The following is a 26,023-nucleotide window of genomic DNA, read 5'->3' as shown; positions in this document are numbered from 1 at the left end:
TTAATGTAACTATTATTTGCACAAACTTTAAAAAACCAATGTACATTTGTGAAGAGCATTTGTGAAGATCATGTTTTAGTCCCATTTTCACCTTTCCAGCATAGTGGCTGGCATAACAAGAGGTTCTTGGTAAGGAAATGAATGAGTGAATACTAAATTTGTACAAAGCGAGAGGCTGTATGGATTTGATTCATTCTGGCCTAAAACTCAGGGTTACGGTCCGCCTTCAATATTTTATCAAGCTCTAAAAATTGATTTTCAGTCCCCATTAATTTTTAAATGTGTGTCAGAAAATATTTTCTTTGGCTTCTTCGTGACCAAAGTGTGTGCGTGTTAATTAAGGCCAGCGATGGCTTTCTCTTGTGTCTTCCCTGCCCTCCCCTCCCTCCCCAGCCGCCATCCCTGCTGAGTTGTATTGTAGAACCAGTTCTGAAAATAGTAGCCAGGACTCTCACATTGTCACTTGGGAGGGAGCCCGGCTACCTCAGGAGATGTGTGTCGGCTAACATGGGGACTGTGAGATGGTCAGGTCTCTTAGAAACGATGCAGACTGCCAAGTGATAACCCAAATTAATCTTTTATTCATTTATAATTCTTCAAATGATTTTTATTTAGTACCATTAAGCGATTCATATATTCTTCACAGGAAGTCTCCTGTGCATACTCTCTGTAAGGTTTGTGTTTCTCCCATGGTTAGGCTTGGTCTGATGGTGGCCAGAGTGGAAATGACTGATAAAGGTGGAGAATCTCCCAGAAGGGTGGGGTTTTGAATTTAAGTGCCTGGGCATCCGGGTAGGTGGAGTGAGAGAGTATATAGGCCTGGTAGAGGCAGTGCTGGTGGTAACTGTGGCAGATGGGGGAGTGCATGAGCCATCTGGCCCTTGGTTGCATGGAAAGACAACGTGGGATTGTGGCATGACCCCATCAGCCAGAAGTGCAGGGTCCAAAACCAGATTCACCCAAAATCAATTCACTCCAAGACCAGTCTGTGAATTGTAGAGGATTTTTGAGGTTTTCTTCTATCCCTCCGGTGTGCATGCCCCTTTACCTGCCCAGACCTTTGCATTGCAACAGCCTTAGGGCACTCTTCTGGATTGGGGCCAGGTGTTTGTCTGGCAAGGGCTGGGCAGACCAAGGGTAGGAGCCAAAACCTTTGTGCAGAAATCCTTAATTCAGTGAGTGTGTTCCTGGTGAATTTGGTCACACACTTGTCACCAACATTGCCTATAAAAGACAAATCCAAAGAACCAGACCTTACAGTTTGTCAGGCAGCACCTCCCAGTATATCCAGGTTTTAATCAGAAATATTCAGTTTTTAAATGTTGGTCACTGATTCAGATGATTTTTTAAAAAATATCTGCAAAGGAAAGTTGAACCCTCTGCCCTTAGAAAACCACGAGATAGAAGCTTTTCTGTAAAGGTTGTAGGCAATACGGGAAATTAGAAATACTGGAGAAGTTTGAATAATTACATGGTCTCATACTTATAATACCTTATAGTTTACAGGATACCTTCAAGAAAGTTACATCATTTGGGCTTCCCTGGTGGCGCAGTGGTTGAGGGTCCGCCTGCCGATGCAGGGGACACGGGTTCGTGCCCCGGTCCGGGAGGATCCCACATGCCGCGGAGCGGCTGGGCCCGTGAGCCATGGCCGCTGAGCCTGCGCGTCCGGAGCCTGTGCTCTGCGCCGGGAGAGGCCACAACAGTGGGAGGCCCGCGTACCGCAAAAAAAAAAAAAAAAAAAAAAAAGGAAAAGAAAGTTACATCATTTGATTTTCATGATAATCCTGTGATGTTGTTAAAGCTCATGCTACCATTCCCATTGCACAGAGAAAGTGAGACTGAGAGTAAATAACTTGCCCAAGGTTATTTGGTCATTGGCATTGCTTGTTCCTTTACATCAGTAAAGGGATGGTACTCAGTTACCATGTGGCAAGCACTTCAGACACATTGTCTCATTAATCCTTCCAACAAGGTGTAAGGAACCTCATTTTAAAGATTAGAAACATACACTATTAACATTAAGTAGCATTTATCAAGCCTCCCTGTAGTGAAGCCTTTTTTGTGTGCTAAAGGTATGAAATGGACTATCTCATTGCATTCTCATAATAGGCACTCTAGGTAGAAACTCGGTATTCTTAAAATTCCCAATTTTACAGAAGAGGATGAAGATTTTTTTAAAAATGGTTAAATGACTTGGCCAGGGTTATATAACCAATTAGCAGTGAAGTTGGCATTTGAATCCCAGGCTGTCCTCTTCCAAGTTCTTTGTCACTGCCATGTGCCCAGCGCTCCCAATGCCTATACATTAGATTAACCCAAATGAAATTGCTGATACTCGACAGTTTTTCTTTTACAACAGCAATTATGTACGGTTCAACCTATTAATATGTGCTTTTATCTGTCTCCAATTGATCTTAAAACTAATTTCCAGAAAGAGGAAACAATGATGAATAAGTGGGTTTTTGCGAGGAGTTTGTAATTGCATTGAGAAATCTGCTAATCACTTATTAACTTCAGAAAGACCCTGAACTTGACAACTGAGGAAAATCCACACATATTTGTCAAATTTAACTAGAACGTTTCTTTTTCAAACATTTATTTCTGTCCTAAACTGAGGATGCCTAAGTTTTAACTGATTTTTTTTTTTTTTTTGCGGTACGCGGGCCTCTCTCTGTTGTGGCCTCTCCCGTTGCGGAGCACAGGCTCCGGACACGCAGGCCCAGCGGCCATGGCTCACGGGCCCAGCTGCTCTGTGGCATGTGGGATCTTCCCGGACCGGAGCACGAACCCGTGTCCCCTGCATCGGCAGGCGGACCCTCAACCACTGCGCCACCAGGGAAGCCCTTAATTGATTTTTAAATGATGGTAGTTTCATGAACATTCCCTTGGCTTAATGGCGCTGAAAATGAGTGATAATGATTGCAAAATTATAATTATAAAATTATGAATAAAGGATCCTATCTTTTAGTCACATCTTTCAGTGTAAGATTCTTATTTGCAGACATTGGTCTTACTTTAACCTCTAAGTCAAAAATGTACATGATGTTTTTGTATAATAGTGATCATAAGGAATTAGAATTAGGTTCGTTAGAGGTTTGTCTCATCTTTTGTCCACGGTGAAGATTACTGTGTAAATAGTTAGCTGTTTTACTTACCTAAACCTCACTAACAGTCTTCAGTTCATGAAAATAGTCAATGCTGCGGCTGTGTTCCAACTTCATCAAAGGCACGATTCATCCTGTGGTTGTAACCTCTTTAGAAATGCGGGTTGAGTCTTGGTTCATACATTTGTTCATTCTTCCCTGTGCTTTTGTTAGTCTCTAAAAACACACATGGATGCCTTTTCTTCAAGCTAGTTTTGTTCAATCCCTATACCTTTAAGTTGGAAACCTGAAAGAAGTTTTTTGAAGAGGTTGAAATATTACTTTCTGTGAAAGAACTGTAATGATTGAATTGAATACAAGCCACCACAATGCACTTACCAGGTTTCTATTTGGTTTCCTTCAAATTCAAACATGGTGCTCGGTCGTCTACCGCTCTTTTTAATATGCATTTTCAGGGTTCCCCTGCTGCAACATGCTGTTTACACCACTCTCAAAGAAAGTGGGTGCATATACTCATAAATTTGATGATTCAAAAAATATTTCAGAGAAATTGTGTTAAGAAAGAAATTTTAATTATAAAGATAAATTTAATGGATATAAATTCTTTATCACCTATGTGTCTCATGCTGAGCAGCATATTACTGTGTCCTTTTCTTTTTGTGCTTGTATGATAAAATGTGTATTTTATACAATTATGTGCTGAGGTTAGACAATGCGTAAGATTCTTGGGAAGCAACTGTGTACAGGATTTGTTATTATTTACAAATTATACCTTACTAAGCATAGAATTACAAACGTTACTTAGGCTTTTTTTTGTTTTTTGGCTGCGGTGGGTCTTTGTTGCGGCGTGTGGGCTCTTCGTTGGTGGTGCACGGGCTTCTCTCTAGTTGTGGCACGCAGGCTTAGTTGCACCGAGTCATGTGGGATCTTAGTTCCCTGACCTGGGATCGAACCCACATCCTCTGCTTTGGAAGGCGGATTCTTTACCACTGGACCACCAGGGAAGTCCCTACTTACGATTTTTTTTTTTTTTTTTTGCGGTACGCGGACCTCTCACTGTTGTGGCCTCTCCTGTTGCAGAGCACAGGCTCCGGACGTGCAGGCTCAGCAGCCATGGCTCACGGGCCTAGCCGCTCCGCGGCATGCAGGATCCTCCTGGACCAGGGCATGAACCCGTGTCCCCTGCTTCAGGGGCCACCAGAGAAGCCCCCTACTTACGATTCTTTGAAGGACTCAATATGATCTATCTTCCTGGCCTAACTCCTTTGATGCGAGAGGGTGAATGGATCAATGGCATTCTGATGTTGATTTTTTTTTATCATGTAGTCACTGAATATTATTGATTATAAGCTGTATTTTTCAAACTTTGGCCATTCATGACTCACCTTCATGATTTTGTCTATATCTTAACATAGTATCTTTTATTTACTTCAGGTTTTCTTTAAAAGAACTCAATTTTTACCTTAGGTGTTCAAAAGGAAACTCATCGTTACCATTGCTATTATTTACTCAATTAATTTCTTATTAAATTTAGCTGCTTTTTTAAACTTCAGGTTTAACTGCAAGTTTAAAAAAGTCAGTTTTATAAAGTATTGCTTTATCACTTAAGTTTTAGAAGTAAATGTTATATTTTACTAACATCACTTACTAGTTAGATTTTTCTACTGCACATTAAAAATATACACACATTAGGGCTTCCCTGGCGGCGCAGTGGTTGAGAGTCCGCCTGCCGATGCAGGGGACGCGGGTTCGTGCCCCGGTCCGGGAGGATCCCGCATGCCGCTGAGCGGCTGGGCCCGTGAGCCATGGCCGCTGAGCCTTCGCGTCCGGAGCCTGTGCTGCAAAACGGGAGAGGCCACAACAGTGAGAGGCCCGCGTACCGCAAAAAAAAAAAAAAAAAAAAAAAAGAATACACATATTAAAATAAAAATTAAAATGTAAAAACCCATACAGGCACCACTCAGAGTCACTTAGCACACATGACAGTCAGACCTGCGGCAAACTCTGGGGGAAGTGGCTAAAAGTGAAAATGGGCACTTACTAAACGAGTGACCCATGAGGGGTGCCACTGTCGACACAAGAGTTTCCTCTTAAAACTGGGTGAGGATTTGTTCCAACCACACATGACCTTGAGAGTCAGGCCTGCCATTCAGTTAAAGAGGCGCCACGTGGTGTTCACTTTCCTTTTTAAAAAAATATTGCCCTGGTTCCCTCTTGAGGAGTCCCCTTATTAATGGAGGGTGACCTCAACTTTGTTGGCCTGTAAGGGTGCCGGCAGTAATGAATTTGTTATTTTGTGTGCCACTCTCTCTAAATTGGATTCTGCATTATGCTGGTGCATATATGTAAGAAGGTGACCGATTGAAATTCAAATGTAATGAGGATGAAGCTCTGCCATTCAGCACAGACGCCTTTATTTTTAGCCCTAGTAGGTTCTTTGCCCCATCACAATGCAGCTTTCCTCCTGGCTTCCGAAATCACCATGTCTAACTGGGTAGGACTGACATGTTTTCTAACCCATTCTAGAAATGAAATACAGTTTGTTCTGGTTTTCTAGTTTAAAAAAAATTTTTTTTAATGGGCTGAGAGATTTGGATTTGCAGTCTTGAGAGAAACAAAGTATTCTTTCTGAAACATGCAAATGTGTCTCTCCATCACCTAGGAAACTATTATGGGACACCCAAACCTCCTAGCCAGCCACTCAGTGGGAAAGTGATCACGACGGATGCCTTGCAAAGCCTTCATTCTGGCTCCAAGCAGTCAACCCCAAAGCGAACCAAGTCCTACAATGATATGCAAAATGCTGGCATAGTCCACGCGGAGAATGAGGAAGAGGATGATGTTCCTGAAATGAACAGTAGCTTTACAGGTAAAGACCAGATGATGTTCTCCCTCGTTGGACTTAGGGAAGGAGGGCTGGGGGAGGCTTTTGTGAAGAGTTACAAGAAGGTTTCTATTCTCAGGAGGAATTTGGAAGGATCTCCAGAATTCAAACTCTGACCACATGGTGCTTGGGGAAGAGATGGTCTTTTCTCTGGTCTGTTTTTCATGCTTCTTGCAAGAGTATTTTAACTTCACCCAGCTATCTTAAAGGGGCAGGAGGGCAGTGTTTGTGGAAGGAAATCAAGAATAACGAGCATCCTTTCTTTCTGTTCAAAATGATATCCATAAAAATCTGTTTTGTTCATTCATTACTTAGTCTTGACACTGCTCCATCATAATTATGGCTGATTGCTTGTAAAGACAAATAGGAGAATTTGTTTAATAGTTTAATATCACTTGATGCTGTATGGAAGGCTAGCAGCATCCTTTTTTCTCATACCTTTGCAAGTAGAGATACAATGGAAATAAATCATGTGTTAACTTATGCAAATTCTGCTATATTCCCTAAGAGGGAAAAGATGAAAAAGTAATAAATACTATAAGATTCTATACTGCATATGTATTTTATATTATATAGCATATATTACTCATTGCATTATATTTTTATATATACATTCAGGGCTATCTACGCCCAAGCTTCGGTAGGCTGTATTTTATGAGGAGATCTTCAAGGACAAGTCCTCTGAATAAGGATGTACAGGTTAGGAATTGCACGTTCCCTGGAGGCACCGTTCACAGAGGCTGTGATATACATTCCTTGGGTTAGCGCAGTGACCCAGAACTGTTCAGTAATATTTTTGACTCTTTGGGGGTTTGACCTTATATAGTAACTCACAATGTCGCAACTGAGTAAGACATGAGTTACTCGTCGATAATGTTGTGACTTTGAAGACCGCTTGTTTTTTCTGTTTTTCCTATACTTATTTTCTTTGATATTTTAGAGTTACAGTTCTGTATTTTCCTCCTTGTGCTACCAAGTCTACTAGGATATTTAGAAAAAAGTTTGTGTTAGTTGAATGCTTTCTCCTGCCTGTATGGGCCTTTCTGAAGCCTAAAATTTTTCAAGGCAACAATTTAAAAAATTCTTTGATGGCTTATCATTGTAACGGTAACCCAACCCTTCCATAAGAAGCACTAGGGAAAGGAGGAGTCCTGGCTTGCTGTCCTAGCTTTGTTCGTGGTAGCTGTCTTATTATGAACATACTGTCTAACTGCTCTCATCTGTAAAATGACTGGTTAGGATCAGATCACATCTAGGTTCCCCCTTCCAGCTCTAAGAATTCGAGTCCAGGAAAATTTCCATTTTCTCAATTAGAATGGATTAGGCCAGTGGCTGACCTACAGTTGCAATACCTGGAATAAATTTACCCATTGCTACATATTTGTTTATTGAAATCAGTTAATTACATCCACTTCAAAATATTTTATCCGTTTATAGTAGTCCTCGCCGAAATAAAAGCAGATTATGAAAAAAAAAGACAATACTTCCTTGAAGAAAAAATAGCCACTATTTTAATGTCTTGATCTTCCAACAAATAAGAATAGCAAATTATGATATAACCCAAAAATGTAGATGTGGTCACAGAAATAGAAAGACCTTGGGGGTAACATGCATCGAAACAGTTCTGCCAAGCTGACTGGATGGTCCCCAAGAAGCTTGGGTGCCTTTATTTGTCCTCCATTAACTAAGTAGATTTCTCGGTACAAAGCAAGAACAGAGTAGGGATAGTTGAGTGTAGGTCTTGATGCTTTTCCAATTTCTAACCACTGTAAATCTCTGTCTCTAGAAGCCAGGCCTCAGAAAATCTGACCTCATAACATCCCTACTTGAACTCCTGGTGTTGGGGAAAAAAAAAAAAAACCACCTGGGCCTGGGTCATCATTGCAAAAGGCAATCTGATCATTAGTTTCTGCACAAAAAAAGAAAGCCAAGTGGCGCCTGATGGGATGCATGGAGAGAGACTTGATTCTGAGATATACAAGTGATAGGGCATCTTCAATACGGAAGGGATATTTTGAATAAATGCCTCCTCACTTACCAAACTGCAAGTATGACAGCTGACAACATGTCATACCCTGACTCATATGAATTCTTTCAAATAATTGAGACTACCCAGTCTGTGATATGTGTATCAAGCTAGCTGTGTCAAAGCATCTTGCGCTCCGAACCTCTTTAAGTAGCAATCCACCAGCTGCTTCGAGCACAGAGTGGCAGTACCATAATGAAGTCTTGACTTCTGGTTGAGCCATTTGTGATAGAGGCATGAGTGTCAGATTCAAATGTACAAACACTATGGAGCTATTTAAAATGATATTTACCAGGATATTTTTAATAACAGGCTCTTGGTACTATCTCAGCTGACTTCTGCTTGGTTCTTTTGAAGGGGGCACAAAATGTCTAAATAACATGCCTAAATAACATTAGCACTATCTGCTGATAAAAGAGCAGGGAGTTTAAGGCCAGGAGCATCCTGGGGAGGTCGCTTCTTCCTTCCTTCCTTCCTTCCTTTCTGCAACCAAAGATGGAGGCAGGAGCTGAGTAATGAGAAGTCATCCCAGATTCTCACCGTAGAACTTGACTGTTGAACACAAGGCAGTAGGACAGTCTCCTACAAGTTATGCCCAAATTACAGACCTAAAGGAGGCCCTGGAGAGAGAACACTGTTAATTTGTGCTTCATGAAGGTAGACTTACACTGTTGGGCAAAGCACACAGTTATTTATACAAATAAATTAAAACATTTGTGAAAGTATTTTGTTCATTATAGACAACTTGAAAAATATATAACAAACCACTGCAACTAAAAAGTTGCTGATCCATCCATTAACCACCTCTAAGAGACACCAAAAATGTTATTTAGTTGTGTTCTTAAGCTTGTTTTCCAAACAGCCTCCCTGTTGTTGAACATTAGACTGCTGATGCTGCTTTTTCATTAGCAGTTAATGGTAAGATATTGCTTTGGAATGTCAAGAGATAATGATATTACCAAAAGAGCTAATGGTTCCCCAGTGCTCTGTGGCAGGCACTTTGCTAAGCTCTCATGCATATACTAGGGAGGTCTAATTGCTTGTCCAGTATCGCAAAGCCAGTGAGGGTGAAAGCTGTCATTTCAGCCCAAAAAGTCTGACTCCAGAATCTGCGTGGCTCATCCACTGTGTCATTTGTGTTTTAAATCAAGTTTATTAGCCCTTTGTAGCCTCAAAGGTTTTGACTGGTTATGTACACAGTGAGGGAGGCACATAAATCTGAATGCATGTGTAATTTCAAATAAGCTCCAGAATGTATATTTGACATGAGCTTATGTTGTCAAAGTCACCTTCAAATGCTCCCAAGTGTGTCGGTGTATGTAAATGCTGGGAAGCTTCTGACTTACCATGAATGAACATGTTTTACATGTTTATTTACGGTTATGAATCATTTTCACAGGTATCCTATAAACCTCCTGGGGATCTTGATAGGCTGCCTAAGTATTATCTTCCCCATTTTGCAGATGAGAACACTGAGGAATAGTGTGTGTTAATAAGCTCACTAGACAATGCAAGAATCCAGCCTCCTGTTTGCTTACCCACTCTGTGTTCCAGTAATTCATTCTACCTGTCCTCTTTGGATGCATTGGCAATCTTTAGTAAGAGAGTGATAGCAGTGCTCTTAAATGTTTGGTAAATTAAATGAAAGAGTTTTTGAAGTCAGAGCATGTGTAAAGTCAAAGCCATGATTAGGACTGTGAAATTTTGGAATCTGCTCTATGTGTGCCCCAGTCTCTCATTTTTGGACTTCTGATTTTCTTTCAGAGAATGAGATTGTTTTAAGGTTCTCCCGAACTAGAAGGAAGAAACAGAAAACCAAACATATCAAGTTGTATACATTAAATATCTGTCACCTTTTTTTAACAATTAACCAGATGGGAGGAATTCTTTGACAATGTACATGTGTATCAAATCATCACAATGTGAATTTTAAATATCTTACAGCTTTGTCAATTATACCTCAGTAAAGCTGAAAAATTAATATCTATAGCTTTTTGTATGTCAATCATATGTAAATAAAGCTTTTTTTCTTTAAGAAGACACTGAAAACATATAAAATAAAATATATTTGGATAATTTAAAATAAGGTCTAGTTGCTGGAGGGATTTCTTATTTCTGTAGTAAATTAAAATTACATATATATTTTTTCAGTGAGCTAATATTCCCTTCATGTAGTCGAGGTTTTGAAGTACCGGCAGGACTTTTTCCTCCCCCCTTCTTTCCCTCCCCTTTCCATGAATTGTGTACCTTCAGGATTAAAGCAAGTTGTTTCTCTTTTCATATGTAGTGGCCCACCTGTGGCCACCACCCTTTTCCTGTTACATCCAGTTTCTATTAAAATAGGTTAATTAAAATGTTTCAGTAAAATTATTGGAATGTCTACTATTGTCCCAGCACTTCTCTGACTCTTAAATATCATATTAATAGATGATCACTGACCTCGACCCTTGGTGTTTCCAGTAGCACATCCAAGTCCTGAGCTCTGTTGAGCACTCACTGAGCTCCAGGCACTTTTGCAGGCGTTTTTCATGTAGTTCCCTTTTTGTGGTATGTGTGTTATGCCCATTTTACAGATGAGGAAACAAATGCTCAGAAAGGTAAAGTCTCTTCTAACGTCACATAGTTAGAAATAGGCACACTATGATTTGTTCTGTGGTTTGCTGTCAAATCCATCCTTTTTCTGCCTATTTGTAATGAATTGGCAGCCTGAGGGCCAGCTCTGACCTGCAAACAAAATTTAATAATAACAACTTTAATGAATAAGATGATGTTTACTGTACTGAGTGCTTGACATAAACTATTCCTCCCCACAACCTTATGAGTTAAGTACTGTTATTATCCCCACTTTACAGATAAGGAAACTAAGGCACATAGAGGTTGAGTGTGTTTCCCAAGTTAGTCAAGAGTAAAGCCAGGATTCAAACTCAAGCATTCTGGCTTCAGAGTCAGTGCTTATAATCACTATCTTTTATTTTCTTGCTTGTGCTACACCGCTTTATTTTTAAAGGGAATTAGGATTGGAAAATTAGAAGGTTTTGCATAAAAATATAGATTTCCACCTTCTCTTGAAAAAATCAGAAATCCGGAAACCCTGAGTACACTTTTCCCCAGGATGCTAATTGTCTGGCGCTGAGTTCTCTGCTCCTTTCAGAAAGGATACACCCTCTCCAGTGTTCTAGACATACATCATTTGTGTCTCCGACCTGGCATCAGTGGTCATAGGAATTTGTACCCCGAGGCTGCACCGTACCCTGTCACATTGCCAGCTGAGCAAAACCCCTCCTAGAAGCTAAAGGTTCTAGTGATTTTTTGTTGTTGAGCAATTTTTGTATCTCTGTCTTCAAAGTGTAATGCTTGTATTTGAATCTCCATCACCTGGGTGCTCTCAAAATACACGTTTTTGAACCTAATTCCAAATCTGTTGTCTGAAGTAGGGAGCCATGTCTGCATTTTAGCAATCTCTCCAGGGACTTCACTGGTAGCACAGTGGTTGACTCCACACGCCCAATGCAGGGGGCCTGGGTTCGTCCCTGGTCAGGGAATTAGATCCCACACGCATGCTGCAACTAGGAGTTCACATGCCACAACTAAGGAGCCCACATGCTGCAACTAAGGAGCCCACATGCTGCAGCTAAGGAGCTGGCGAGCAGCAACTAAGGAGCCCCCATGCCACATCTAAGACCTGGTGCAACCAAATAAATAAATAAATATTAAACAAAACAAAACAAACAAACAAAAATCTCTCCAGGTGATTCTTATATACACTTAAGCTTAAGAAGGGTACCTTCCAATGATGTACCAGAAATGAATACATTTTCCCTCCTAGAGAATTAAGGGTGAATCTCTTAATTCTTGCCATGTTTTGAATTTTTGCTATTGATTAGTAATTTCAAATTTTTTCTTCCATAGTGGCCTAATTTCCTCTTTTTCCTTCAAACTTAATAGTTGTTGTATTAACCTGCACTCATCAGTGCAAATTGTAAAATCAACTCAAATCGGTTTCAGCAGGAAAGGGTATTTAGGAGATCAAGCAATTGAAGAGGCCAGGAGTACATGAAATCAGAGAGGCTTCATCAGGGGTATTAGGCGACTTTCTCTGTATTTTATCTCTGCTTTCCTCTACATGAGTTTAATTTTCAGACAAGTCTTGCCAAGCTTTACAACATGGGAATCTATCAGCTTAATAACTTCAGCATCAAGAGGCTACCTCTTGCTTGATAGTTCCAGCAGGCACTTCCATGCCTACACTAGTTTGCCTTGGACCATGTGCTTGATCCAGTCATAAAGGCAAGAGTGATATGGGTGTGACTTGGGCCCACTGCATGAACTTGGAGTGGGTATAGTCAGTCCCCACCTGGACCACGTGGACCTTGAATGGAGGAGATGATTTCCGAATGGAGATCTGAGCGGTTGTACCAGAAGACGAGGGGATAGATGCAAGGCAGGGAAAGGCCACTCGGCCTCGTCAACGGCGGTGGATTTTGGGTGGAGGTGGTTATTTAAGACTTGAGGGTTTGAGTCATGAATGTGTTTCTTCTTTGATATTTCCAAGATTGTGAGCAATTCATTATTTGAGCATGTTTTTCCCTTCTTTCTTTTTCAGTAAAATCAAGTTGATTCATCATTTTGATGTTTTCTATTAAAAGAACTTTCATCTAAATAAAACAGTATAGTCGATGTCCAGCAATTAGGAAAGGATGAAGGCTTTTAAGAATATAGATGCCCACAGTAGTGAACACCTCAGTTTGGGGTATGATTGACGATGGTTTTTTTCTCTCCCCATGATTAAACAGCCGATTCTGGTGACCAAGAAGAGCACAGTCTTCAAGAAGCAACGCTCCCGCCTGTCAATAGTAGCATCATCGCCGCTCCCATCACGGACCCTTCTCAGAAGTTCCCTCAATACCTACCTCTTTCTGCAGAGGATAATTTAGGTCCTCTACCTGAAAACTGGGAGATGGCCTATACCGAAAACGGAGAAGTCTATTTTATAGAGTAAAGTACCATTATTTCTACCTGAATCTCTCTCTCTTTTTCCATTTCCCTTCTTTCTCTTTCTCTAGCAGCTACTGATGTAAATTTATTGTAAAAGGACTGATCGTGTGCTGATGGTCTTCTCTCCTACGATTTAACAAGCCTTGTACAAAAAAAGCAATTAGCATAACATCCTAATCATTGAAACTGAAGAGCTGGAGGAAGCATAAGATTAATAATTTCCCTAAAGAGTTAGACAACTAAACTATGGTGTATATATAAATTATGGTATTATATATGAAGAATATATCTAGCTGCTTAGAATATATAAATCCTTTGCTTATTTTTTCTTAATTGGGTTGTAGTTTCCTTTTTTTTCTTTTTTGAGTTTTAAGAGTTCTTCATATATTCTGGATACAATTCCTTTATTATATGTGTGATTTGCAAACATTTTGTCCAAGTCTGGCTTTTCTTTCCATTGTCTTAACTGTGTCTTTTGAAGAGCCAGAAGTTCTTAATTTTTATGAAGTCTAATTTTTCACATTTTTTTTCCCCTTGTGGATTGTGTTTTTAGTGTAGAAGCTAAGAAATCTTGGCCTAACTCAAAGTCAAAATGCAGTCTTTTTCTGCTATATTTCTTTTAGAAGTTGTATAATTTACATTTAGGTCTGTGATCCGTTTTAAGTTAATTTTTTTGCATGGTGTAAGGTATAAGGATTGAAGTTTGAGAATATAGAGATGTGAAAAGTCTTTCAAAATTAAAAACTTAATATTATATAGTTAAATATTTAACAAATAACCTGTACTGGAAAGGAAAAAATTACATAAAACTGAAACCATTCTAGAAAATCTAAGATAATGTAATTTCTTAACCAATACTCAATTTTTTAAATGTTGTACTTTGGCTCTATTGTTGAGATTCCCTATTAAGATTCACCATAGTTTTATGTACCATAAAAAAGAAAAACAAAATGATCAGTTAATCTATAAAATAATTAAAAACATAGGTAAGTCTGTTCTTCTCAAATACTGCATGTTGGCCAAAAAGTTCATTTGGGTTTTTCCATAAGATGTTGCAGAAAAACCCGAAAGAACTTTTTTGGCCAACCCAATAGATTAACGTTGAAGATCTGCTGTTCAGGGAACAATAACAGGACATTTTTGAATAACATATGAAGTGTCTCACCTTTGTAAAATACATGGGCATATACACATATCTGCTGTGTTATTATATGTATATATTTGTTTTCCATGAATATGTAGATATAGTTCTATGTCTAGAAAAATTCTGGAAGTATCTATTAACACTTGAGTTTGAGTTAAGTAAGGAATTTAAAGAATTTATTTTCTTAACTACATTATACATGTCTGTGGGGTTTGAATATATATTTCCACTCAAATAATATTCTAGCATATATTTTGTAATTAGAAAAATCAGCAAGGGTAAGAAAGTATAATTATCCTAAGGACATGGGAGTGAGGGAAAAGGCTTGGGTCTCGTAACACCCTCTTTCAGAACTAACCTAGGAAATCGGAGATGAGTGAACTATACCTCCTGGGTTATTTTCCAACCAGAAGGAGGGGACAGTCCATATTTCTGTCTTCATGCTCATGACAAATGCTGACTGCAGACAGGGGTGGATGATGAAGTCTTTTCCTGGGAGTTAGGGAAGTATAGTGGTTAAGAGCTCCCCTAAAAACTCATGTTGTTTCTACCCCTTACTATTTATATGATCTTGGGAACTTGAGTTTGCCTCTCTGCATCTCAGTTTTCCCTGTGTGTAGAAGGACATGAATGTTGTGGATCATGCCTACCCTGTCACATTTTCGTGAGAGTTAGATGAGGTAATGGATGTAAAGCGTGGGCTAGTATTAATTACTGAGCATTATTGTTACTGTTACCATTTTTATCATCATCATTTGGTTACCACAGAGGAGTTTAAATGTTATAAAAATGGATGTCACCTATAAGCTTAGAATTTTGTACTTAGCTTTTGCAATAAATTGCCTTTAAAGTTATGTCCATTAGTAAGGAAAAATTACGTTGAGCAAAGGAAAATATAACAGAGGAATTCCTAATACAGAGTAATATGTGAAACTCAAATTTTTAGAAAAGAATGTATTGAAAGGGGCTTCCCTGGTGGCCCAGTGGTTAAGAATCTGCCTGCCAATGCAGGGGACACAGGTTCGGGCCCTGGTCCGGGAAGATCCCACATGCCACAGAGCAACTAAGCCCGTGTGCCACGACTACTGAGCCTGCGGTCTAGAGCCTATGAGCCACAACTACCGAGCCCTCGTGCCACAACTACTGAAGCCCGCACACTGCAACTACTGAAGCCTGTGCACCTAGAGCCCATGCTCTGCAACAGGAGAAGCCACCGCAGTGAGAAGCCCATGCACCGCACACTGCAACGAAGGGTAGCCCCTGCTCACCACAACTAGAGAAAGCCTACGTGCAGCAATGAAGATCCAACGCAGCCAAAAGTTAAAAATAAATAAAATAAATTTATTTAAAAAAAAAGAATGTATCAATAGTTTTGCTCAAGACTGACTTGATGAATTTGAAAAAAGAAAGTTGGTTATTTTGATGGTTAGTGAGGACTGTGCTTAGTAAAAATGGTTAGTAAAGACCCAAGACTGTGGCTGAATTATAGGAGAGTACAGTGATTTGCTTACTTTTCATAACCTAATTTAGCTTTTAACCAATGCCAGGCCAATCTTCATTGGCCTAATGTTTAATAGAAAATTTAGGCAAAAGTATGGCTTATTATGACAACTCTGTGATTTGGTCTGCAGCTATCAAATTCTGTAGATATTAAATTATTAGATACACACCATTTTTATTTTAGCCTAAATTATATATCCTGGTTAATGAGATTTCAGGTGCCCTTCATTCTGAAGAACTTCATCTTAGAGTATCTTACATTGAATAGCAAGTTAAATTTCTATAGAATCAGATCTACCTTGTTTTACATATATGTGTCTGTGTTAGCTTTACAGTTTATGGGAAATCTAAGAAATACCGGAATTTAAGAACATTAAAAAAGTAAGCATGGACTTACAAACTCTGGATATTATAAAGAAAACGGACATAAGAAGACTTCGAAAGGAGATAAAAATAAGGCAGACTGGCTGGGGAACTTGGGATCACAGAAATGACAGGTGGTGAGTTCCCTGAGTTTTTGTTTTACCTCATATAACTCAGACTTGGAACTGAAGAAGCTAGTAATTCAGAAACACCAACGAGTGGAGACCAAAAAACAAAGCCCTCATGAAAGCCTACTCTCTCTAGCCAGAGGACCAGGAAGGGGTATCCTGCAAGGCAGGAAGCTTTTATTGAATAACTGCTGGGCTTCAGCCAACAAGACACAAAAGCCTGTGCTCCCACCTCTACCAGCAAAGATCAGTGAGAAGCCTAGTCCTCTACCCTTCACAGGATATAACTAGGATCTCAAACCTCCCTGCAAGTGTGGTGTCCAAAAAGGCTCAGAAGATAACTGGGACTTTGTAGCCCGGCAGTAATGAGCACTCCCCCTTTCTTCATCTAACTTCAATGGAGACCACGTTGGGGGAGCCTGGATGCCCATCCTGACATGGCAGTAACAAGGCAGCCTCTCTCCCCACTGGGGTAGTGGCAGAGGAGGTTTGGTGAAGAGTCAGCATTTTTACCACCAGTGGTAAAGTGGCCCCCAGCCTCCTCAGAGAGTTAGTGGGAACAGTAATAAGGCACTCCTACCACTCCCAGCCAAGCTGGTGTCAGAAGAGCCCTAGTGTGGAGCTGGAATTCCCATCTCTACCCAGTAGTAACAAGGAACTCCTCACCCTCTTGGGTGGGATACAGCCAAAGGAGTGATGAGAGGTAAATTTATAGCACTACGCATATATATTAGAAAAGAGAAGTCTCTAATCAACAATCTGAGCCCCCAATTTAAGAGCTTAGAAAAGAAAAGCAAATTAAATGTGAAATAAGTGGAAGGAAACAATAAAGGGCAGAAATTAATGAAATCAAAAGCAAAAACAGCAGAGATAATCAATGAAACAACCAGTTGATTCTTCAAAAAGATTAATAAAATTGAAGAACCTCTAGCAAGATTGACAAAGAAAAAATTAGAGAGGGTGTGAATTACCAATATTAAAATTTAAAGAAAGAATTACTGCTGACCCTGAAGACATCAGAAAGATGCGAAAATGCTGTCAGAAAGTGTGGACATATAAATTTGACAACTTAGATGAAATAGACCAAATTCTTTGAGAAGCATGATCTACCACAACTCATCCAATATGGAATAGGTAATTTAAATAGCCCTAATGAATTTATAATTTAAAAACTCTTGAAAAAGAAAATTCTGGAAACCAGATGATTTCACTGGAGAACCATTCAAAGAAGAATTAAATTTCTACACAATTTCTTCCTGAAAATAGAAGAGGAGGAACACTTCCCAATTATGTTTAAGAAGCTAGTATTACGTTGTTACCAAAATCAAACAAGGATAGTCCACGAAAAAAATAAAAAGAAAACTGCAGAGCAATATCCTCTGGAATATAGATGCAAAAACCTATGACAAAATATTAGCAAATAGTAATCAATAATACAGAAAAAAAATTATACACCATGCCCAAGTGGGAAGTATTCCAGGGATACAAGACTGGTTCAGTATTTGAAAATTTAATCAATGTAATCCACCATATTAAGACCCCAGTAAAGAAGAAAACCAATCACATGATCTTTTTTATTGATGCAAAGTATTTGACAGAATTCACTCATTCATGATAGAAATTTCTCAGGAAAATAAGAACATAGGGGAATTTCTTGAGTTCATAAAGAACATCTATAAAAAACCAACAGCTAACATACTTAATGGGGAAAGACAAAAAACTTTCCCTGCAAGATGGGGAATAAGCCAAGGATATTATCTCTTACCACTCTTATTCAACATTTTACTGTAATTCTAGCCCTAAATAAAAGGAAAGAAAAGACACACAGATTATCTATCTAGAAAATCACCAGAAATGTACAAGACAGTTCTAGAATCAGTGAGTTCAGCAAGATAAAAGATAAGCATACAAACATCAGTTGTATATCTATATACTGACCATGAACAAGCAGACAACAAAATTCAAAAGAAAATGTAATTCACATTTACTTTAAAAAAAAACGCCACTTAGGTATAAATCTAATGAAACATGTATAGGATTTTGTATGCCGTAAACTACAAAATACTGATGAAAGAAATCAAAGAAAGTCTAAATAAATGGAGAGACCTACTCTATTCATGGATTGAAAGACTCAGAATTGGTATAGTGAAGATGTCAGTTCTCCCCAAATATGTGTACAGGTTTAATATAAATCCTGTGGAAATCTCAGTGAGGCTTTTTGTTAGTATAGACAAGTTTATTCTAAAATTTATATAGAAAGGCAAAGGAACTAGAATAGGTAAAACAGTTTTGGAAAAGAAGAATGAAGTCACAGTAATCAGTCTGACCTATATCAAGGCTTATTAACTAGCCACAGTAATAAAGGCTGTGTGGTATTGATGAAGAAATAGACACATAGATCAAGGGAACCCAGAAACAGGCCCACAAATGTGTCCAACCGATTTTCAACAAAGAATGCAAAAGCAATTCAATGTAAGGAAGATCGCCTTTTCAATAAAATGGTGCTGGAGCAAGTGTATAGCCAGAAGCAAATAAATTAACCTCAGCCTAAACCTCATGCCTTAGAAAAAAGAAAAAAATTAACTCAGAATAGATCATCATAAAGTACAAAATGTAAAGTAATAGAACTTCTAGTGGGGGAAAAAGCATAGAAAGTCTTTGAGACCTAGTAATAGGAAAGGGGTTCTTTGACTTGACATCAAAAACATGATCCTAAAAGGAATAATTGATCAATTCAGCTTCATCAAAATGAAAACTTTTGCTTTGCAGAAGACTGTTAAGAAAACGAAAAGACAAACTACAGACGGGGAGAAAATATTTATAAACCCCACATCTCAAAATGGACTGGTATCTAGAATATATAAAGAACTCTCAACACTCAACAGTTAAAAAAAAATCCAGTTAGAAAATGAACTAAAGACATGAACAGACATTTTACTGAAGGAGATATATGGGTGGCAAATAAGTACATGAAAAGATGTTCAACATCATTAGCCATTAGAGAAATGCAAATTAGAACCACAAAGATATCCTAGGTATATATATAGCTATTAGGATGGCTAAAATAAAAAATAGTAACAACACTAAATGATGGTGAAGCTTCAGAGAAACTATATCACTCACACATTGCTTGTGGGTATGTAAAATTGTGTGGTATTCCAGGAAACAGTTTGGCAGTGTCTTAAACTAAACATTGCAGTTACCATACGACCCAGCCATTGCACATTTGTCCAGAAGAGTGAACACTTACATTCACACAAAAGCTTGTGCATAAATGTTTATAGTAGATTTATTCCAAATGGCCAAAAACTGGAAGCCACCCAGATGTCCTTCAGTGGTTAAAGTGTAGTACCTTCATGCCATGGAATACTACTCAGCAGTAAAAAGAATTAATTATTCATGTATGCAACAATCTCGAGGAGAATTATGCTGAATGAAAAATGCAAGCCCCAAAAGATTACATACTGTATGATTTCATTTATATAACATTTTTGATATGACAGAAGTATGGACATGGAGAACAGATCAGTGGTTGCCAGGGATTAAAAATGGGTTTCGAAGGGAGGGATTGTAAGGCAACCGGGTGTGGCTGTCAAAGGGCAACGTGAGAGATCCTGTGATGATGGAAATGTTCCATATGTTGACTGGCTGTCAGTATCCTGGTTGTGACTTTGCACTATAGTTTTGCAAGATGTTACCCTTGGTGGCATCTGGGTAAGGGGGGATGTGGAATCTCTCTTTGTTTGTTCTTACAACTGCATGTGAATCTACAATTATCTTGAGATAAAAAAGTGTTTTTTAAAATATCACACATAATCTTCCCTCCCATCAGTGACCATTTTTGCACTCCTACTATGTAGGAATAGCACAGACCATGGGTTCTACTGCGGGACTCCCTGGGTTTGATTCCATGCATCAACAGGGTGTTCTTGGGCAGGTTTCTTTACATCTTTGTCCTCAGTTTTCCCATGTGGAGAATGGGGAGTAATCACTTTAATACTAACAATGCTCCTCTCATAGAGTTCTTGTAAGGATTAAGTAAATTGTAATTTATATGTAAATGACATAACAGATTATGATAGTTCTAAGAGGACAAATAAGTGCTGTTGGTGATCTTAGTTGTAACTGTATTAACTTTCATTTGTTATTTCTTTCCTTTTTTTTCTTTCTTTTTTTTTTTGCGGTACACGGGCCTCTCACTCTTGTGGCCTCTCCCGTTGTGGAGCACAGGCTCCGGACGCGCAGGCTCAGTGGCCATGGCTCCCGGGCCTAGCCGCTCCGCGGCACCTGGGATCCTCCCGGACCGGGGCACGAACCCGCATCCCCTGCATCAGCAGGAGGGCTCCCAACCACTGCGCCACCAGGGAAGCCCTGTTTTTTTCTTCTAACACAGTTGAGATAATGTCTGTACACATTTGCACATTCCGTTTTTCACTTAAGCCTCAATTTTTTCCCAACAATTAATAAGATTTGAATCTAAAATTAAAAACTTTGATAATTTTTTTCAATGTATTTACAACCAAAACTTCAGACATTAGTTTACTACGTAAACTTCGAAAAAAAAAGTTTTTTTTTTTTTTAATTTTCTATGTTTCGTTTCTGGTTTGCAGCTTGAACTACTGGACTTGTAGTTCTTTGCTCCTCATATTTAGTTTGCATAGAGTGGACTGGTTGCTCAAGCAGAAGTTTGTCCCAGATATGCTTCCGGTCAATTCTCCCAGTCATTCTCCTGGCATTTCTAACATGACTGAAGGGAACAGTGTCTATTGAAACACTTCCTCTCTGGTTGGGCTAGACCCTCCAGAAGGAAGTGGGGTGACATGTGCAGCTTTTCCAAGCTTTTCCTTGGTCTCGGTTCAATTTGGGTTAGGTGATCTGGGGTTGCCTTCACTATGTCTGAAGCATAATTTAGGATACTGTGATGAATGGTATGTCTTAGCAGCTTCAAGCCACTTGCATGGATTGAAGTAGTTTCACACAGTCCTGGGAATTCTTATGTAATATAACGAGTGAAATAGCAGCCTTCTTTGTGAATTCCAGCATCCAACGCTGAAGTCATAGACAAATTGAAAATAAATTGGAATGCGCTCTTTGACAAATGGGAAGACTAAAATAAGCCTAGACAAGAGTAGGCCGTATAGACAAGGCGTATGATTTGGAGCTCAGTTTTCAAAAATAAAGCTGGTATTACATTTTAAGCTTTCCATGATGGAATGGTGATGTCTTAGAGTAAGGAAGCAGCCTCCCTAAGACCCTCTTCAAGCCATTTCATAATTCCAAACCGGGGCTCTCTTCTGGCCTCGGTTTGCTGTTAGACAGTATCTTTTCTTTGGTAGAAGAGAGTTAATGTTCAAGACTGTTTAAATCTTCTGTCATTGAGCTTTTTACCTTTTTTTTTTTTTCTTTTCAAACATATTTCTTGTTTTTGTTTCTGGATTTCAGCCATAACACAAAAACAACATCTTGGTTAGACCCTCGGTGCCTGAACAAGCAGCAGAAGCCTCTGGAAGAGTGTGAAGATGATGGTAAGGAGCTAGGAAGGTCTGGGTTTAAGGGGCTTGTTCACACATGCAAATTTTAAAGCGTTGTAGCAAGGTCAACCGGGTTTCTAACCATGGGTTTTTGAAAGGTAATCCAGTTTCTAGTAAGTGCATTATGGTTTCCAAAAGCAGGAGAGAAATCAGCAAAATTGCTTTCAAAGAATGATTTGTTTAAACATAAAGGCATCCTCAGTTCTCTGTTAGAAACAGAACTTCAGCACAGTCAGAAAGTATTCAAATGTAGATGCAACCTGTGCCTTCAGGAACTTGGAGAAAATTCTAGAAAGTCTCTAGGAATTTAGAAACCAAAGATGCTCTGATCACTCACTTATTGGACGCTAATTATATATTGTGACAGTCTTAGAGAAAAAAAAATCAGGAACTTTTCTTGAACTCTTCATACTTCATAATTTGATTATTTCTCCAGGTTCAGCATAAAGAAAGCAGATTTTGTTGTGATTGGGAGTCTGTGTGTGATTTAGAGTATATCCTAAATATGAGAAAGTCTATTCTTCCACAAAAGAGACTGAGCCCCACTCTCCCTGCTAATTAAAAGAAGAAAGAATCAATTGTCTATAAGAGTTACTATCATAAAAAAGGAAAGTTTATTTCAAGGCTTTGGAATTTCTAATTACTTTTGCAAAAGGAAAAGAAAATTAAGATGGAACAAATGTGTTCCCTTTCAGTCTATCCTAAGTTCTACCAAAATTGCTTTTTGACATGGACGAATTAAAAGGGAAATGGCTTGCTTTGCTACTCATTATTGATTTCTGGCATTTCAATTAGTAGTATAATTTTGAATACACATTTTACTGTAAGATAGTGAAACTTTATTAATTTATCCTATGGGGCAGAATTGATGTCCGTATAAATTTGAGGTTTGTTTGAAAATGTAAGCCCGTAAAATATGATCCTGTCAAAACCTTACACTCCAGACTATATGTGGATCGCAGATTACATGAAATGAACATAGAATTGCGTGTTCACGGTTAGCTGGGTGACTTCAACTGGAAATGCAAATCCTTCTGACTGAGGAGGCATAGCTGAGAGGCTGGTTTTATTTCGGTTGCTGAGTCCTGAAGAAGAAACGGAACAGGCGTGGGAGCTGCATTATTTTGCATGCTTTAAGGATAATGGACTGTCCTGATTATTCACATATTCTATTTAATATATAATACAGAGGTGACCAGTTTTCAAAGTTCAGAACATAAAATACTTCCAACCATAAAACTTCTCAGAACAAAATTTAATCTTTATTTGATGTCTGATGATTTTGAAGCCATTTTAGGCCCTCTTATTACCAACAGATCTTCAATGTCAGTATCCATTATAACTATACTGGGAATGTATGAAAATGCCTGTTAATATAATTTTATAGATAATAGAAGGCTCCAGTAGCTTTTACAGAGAAAAACGGAGTAAAAGTATTGAGTAGAATTACTGAATGTTTTTCTTAACAATGCTGATTATTTTTAGTTCTTAGAATTCATGTCATTGGTGTTAATGTTATTCCCTTTGGAACAAGTATGTATTCATACCAAATGCTTAGTAATTGTCCATTCACCATTAGAATTCATAGATTCTTTTTCTGCTAGAAACTATATGTATGTCTGTGTGCCTTTATACACAAATGTTATAAGTATATAACCAGATTATACCACAGTGGCAGGTATCATCAGTTCCTATATTTGCCTTTTCTCTTGCCAGTTACCACAAAGCTGCCTTGTATTGTTTTTTGTTATCATGACACAAAGAAGAATCACATTGTTGGTCACCATATTGTTCCTGTGTTTCTTTCTGTTCTCTGTAGGTCACATGCATATCAAATGTAACAGTATGGCATCATACTTATTGTAAAAATGTTCTATTTTCTTTTTCCTATCTCGATAAAGTCAGAAACTAGTTTGGATTTTGATCTTCAGTGTATAAGTCCTGTTGTTATTTCTGTGTTTTAGTAGTTCACTTAGAGGCCTTCTACCTTGCCTTTGAGCTCCAGTCCAGTATTTTAATCTTTAATAACACTGTTTGTCTCAAGGAGACTTTAAACTCATTCTGATTAAAACCCAACTAATGATTCCACCTCCACCCCAAATCTGGTCTTCTGTAAGTATTCCCCATCTCAGTGGAGGGTAAATTCATACATACTTAAGAGTCCCTCATGACGTTTTAGTTTTCTTAACACCTACTTCTAACCCATGTACTACCAGTTGAGTTCACCTTGCCTCCCAAATGTCTCTGGAATCCATTTTCTCCATTTTCTTCACTATCTCTGCCATGCTGGTCAAGGTCATGCTCATCTTCCACCCAGACTCTTGCCCGCTCTCCTTCTTGCACCATACTCAGAGCAGTTTTTAAAATGTCTTTGTTATCACCACCGCCTCAAGCCCTGTTTAATGGCTGTGGTCTGTTCAGTAAATGCCAAGTCCATAGCTTGTGTCTCCAAGCTCTCTGTGGTTCAGTCTCTAAGCTTGTCTGACTCTCGTTCCAACCCATACTCTGTCCTTCATCCCCACGAGTCCTCATCGAGCTGCTGCTCCATGATCGTTAGATGTGCAGTTCTCCCTTCTTAGAATACTCTTGCATCCCACAAATAATTATTGAATGCCTTCTCTATGTCCAGTGCATTCTGGGAATTTCAGATGTATCATTGAACACAATAAACAAGAAGCCCTGCTCTTGCAGAGCTTAAATTCTAGTCATTTTTCACTCTAAGTCTTTTCATTAAATTTTGCATAACCTTCAGATGACAGCTCAGGGATTCTGCCCCGGACTTTGCCCCCAGATATGATTAGGTCAGTCTATTATGTATCTTAACTTCAGAGAACTTACCATAGTTTTAATTTAATTTTTATCTATGTGAGCTTTGGCCATGTTTCCTTTCCCGGAAGGATAGAGACGTGCCTGTTGGTGCTCATTTCGATGTCGCTGTCACCTGGCATAGTAACTGGCACATAGTAGTTCTCATTAAAGAATTTTTGAGGAAATGAACGAGTGCCCCCAAAGATATTTTAAATAGTATCCAAAAGGCCATTTTCATGAACGATTTTATGTAAATAAGATTCCCTTCTTAGGAAACAATACCAGTGTCATCCTTATTGTTGGCAGTTGGAGAGTTTTTAAATCAAGAGTTTACAAGGTGTGTAGGGCCGCGTTGGTGACTGAAGTCAATAATCGATTCATTTGTTCATACATTCATTCATCCATTTGAGAAATATTTGGTACCTATTATGTATCAAAAACTTCAGTGGGCACTGAACATATTGCAGTAGTGAAAACAGGCTTGATCCCTGTGTTTGTGGAGCTTAGACTGGAGGGATAGCCACCCGCTGTGTAGCTGGAGTGACTGTCTATGCCATGATGTGTTGTGTGCTGTCCTGTGTTCTCTTCACAGTCAAAATAAAATGCTTTACTGACAGCCAGAGACGGTCAAGAATGGAGAGGATCTTTTCTTGTTTTGCTCCCTGAAATTACAGAGAACATTTTCATTCTATTATTTCTGAGCTGTTTGACTTAGAAATCTTATACCAAGTAAGCTCCGTCTCCCACTGCTCCTTTTGGGGCAGCCATCAAGCCTCACTTCCCCCATGTATATCGTCCTGACATAGTTCATTTTTCTAACTCCTTTTGAAAGACGATGAAGTGTAGCTCACCTTAGAACGTGTATTCTCAATTTGACCTCGCCTTCCGTTTTTCAGGCAGCGGTATTACTTATAAGTTAAGTAATTTTGCCTCGCTGATTAGAAGATTATTGAAGGATTAAAAGGACTAATATTGAAAGGTCTAACAGCTTTGTTTGCTTGAAATAAGTCCTGTAATAAGTGACTTGCCACGTAAGGACGTTGAAACCGCAAAGGTGTTTGTCATCTTTTACAACCGATCAAACCCTATTTTGCCATGCAAGGAAGTGAGCCATATAATTATGTTGCCAATATCAGCTCTTCCCGTTTTGTGATTTACGCTGAGGTCTCGAGTTGAGTAGTCAAGCCAATGAAATAAGCCACAATGCAGGTAAGGACAAAACAAAGTGATGTGTTTGCTGCTGTTTTTCTTGAGGGGAGTTTCTTTTCTTGGTGCTGGTGTCTGAATTTTTCTTTCTCTCTTTTCTGTCTCATTCCTGCTATTCCTTTGGAGAAGAAGGGATCCATACGGAGGAGCTGGACAGTGAACTAGGTAAACCCTCCCAGCCTGCATAACTTGCCCTGGTTGCCTTGGTCCCCAGTGACTTGCTTAATCCCTCTGTTTCTTTAGTTTGCACTTCTCCAATTATGATTTTCATTCCGGCTTAGCCACGAAAGGTCAATCGTATACAACCCATGTGTCTGACTGCAGACATCAC

General features: G+C 39.0%; 1 protein-coding gene across 20 annotated transcripts in view; it reads left to right on the top strand.

Moving 5' to 3' along the window:
* Positions 1-26,023, top strand: part of MAGI1 (membrane associated guanylate kinase, WW and PDZ domain containing 1) — a gene marked incomplete at both ends in the record, with an annotated part of 616,726 nt that overhangs the window by 488,149 nt on the left and 102,554 nt on the right. For 8 of the 20 annotated variants that reach the window (XM_082663457.1, XM_082663454.1, XM_082663455.1 and 5 more), the window contains 4 exons: positions 5,770-5,976; positions 12,811-13,012; positions 21,590-21,672; positions 25,822-25,857. In XM_082663457.1, coding sequence (XP_082519583.1) covers positions 5,770-5,976; positions 12,811-13,012; positions 21,590-21,672; positions 25,822-25,857 — 528 coding nt within the window. Of the gene's footprint in view, positions 1-5,769; positions 5,977-12,810; positions 13,013-21,589; positions 21,673-25,818; positions 25,858-26,023 lie in introns of those variants that run through there. The other 12 variants (XM_082663443.1, XM_082663445.1, XM_082663442.1 and 9 more) reach the window with 4 other exon arrangements.

This window comes from Grampus griseus (genome assembly GCF_964374135.1).
Source record: "Grampus griseus genome assembly, chromosome: 10".
In the NCBI taxonomy this organism is placed as follows: Eukaryota; Metazoa; Chordata; class Mammalia; order Artiodactyla; family Delphinidae; genus Grampus; species Grampus griseus.
Note: the sequence above shows the minus strand (reverse complement) of the source record. Positions and strands in the feature narration are given on the sequence as shown.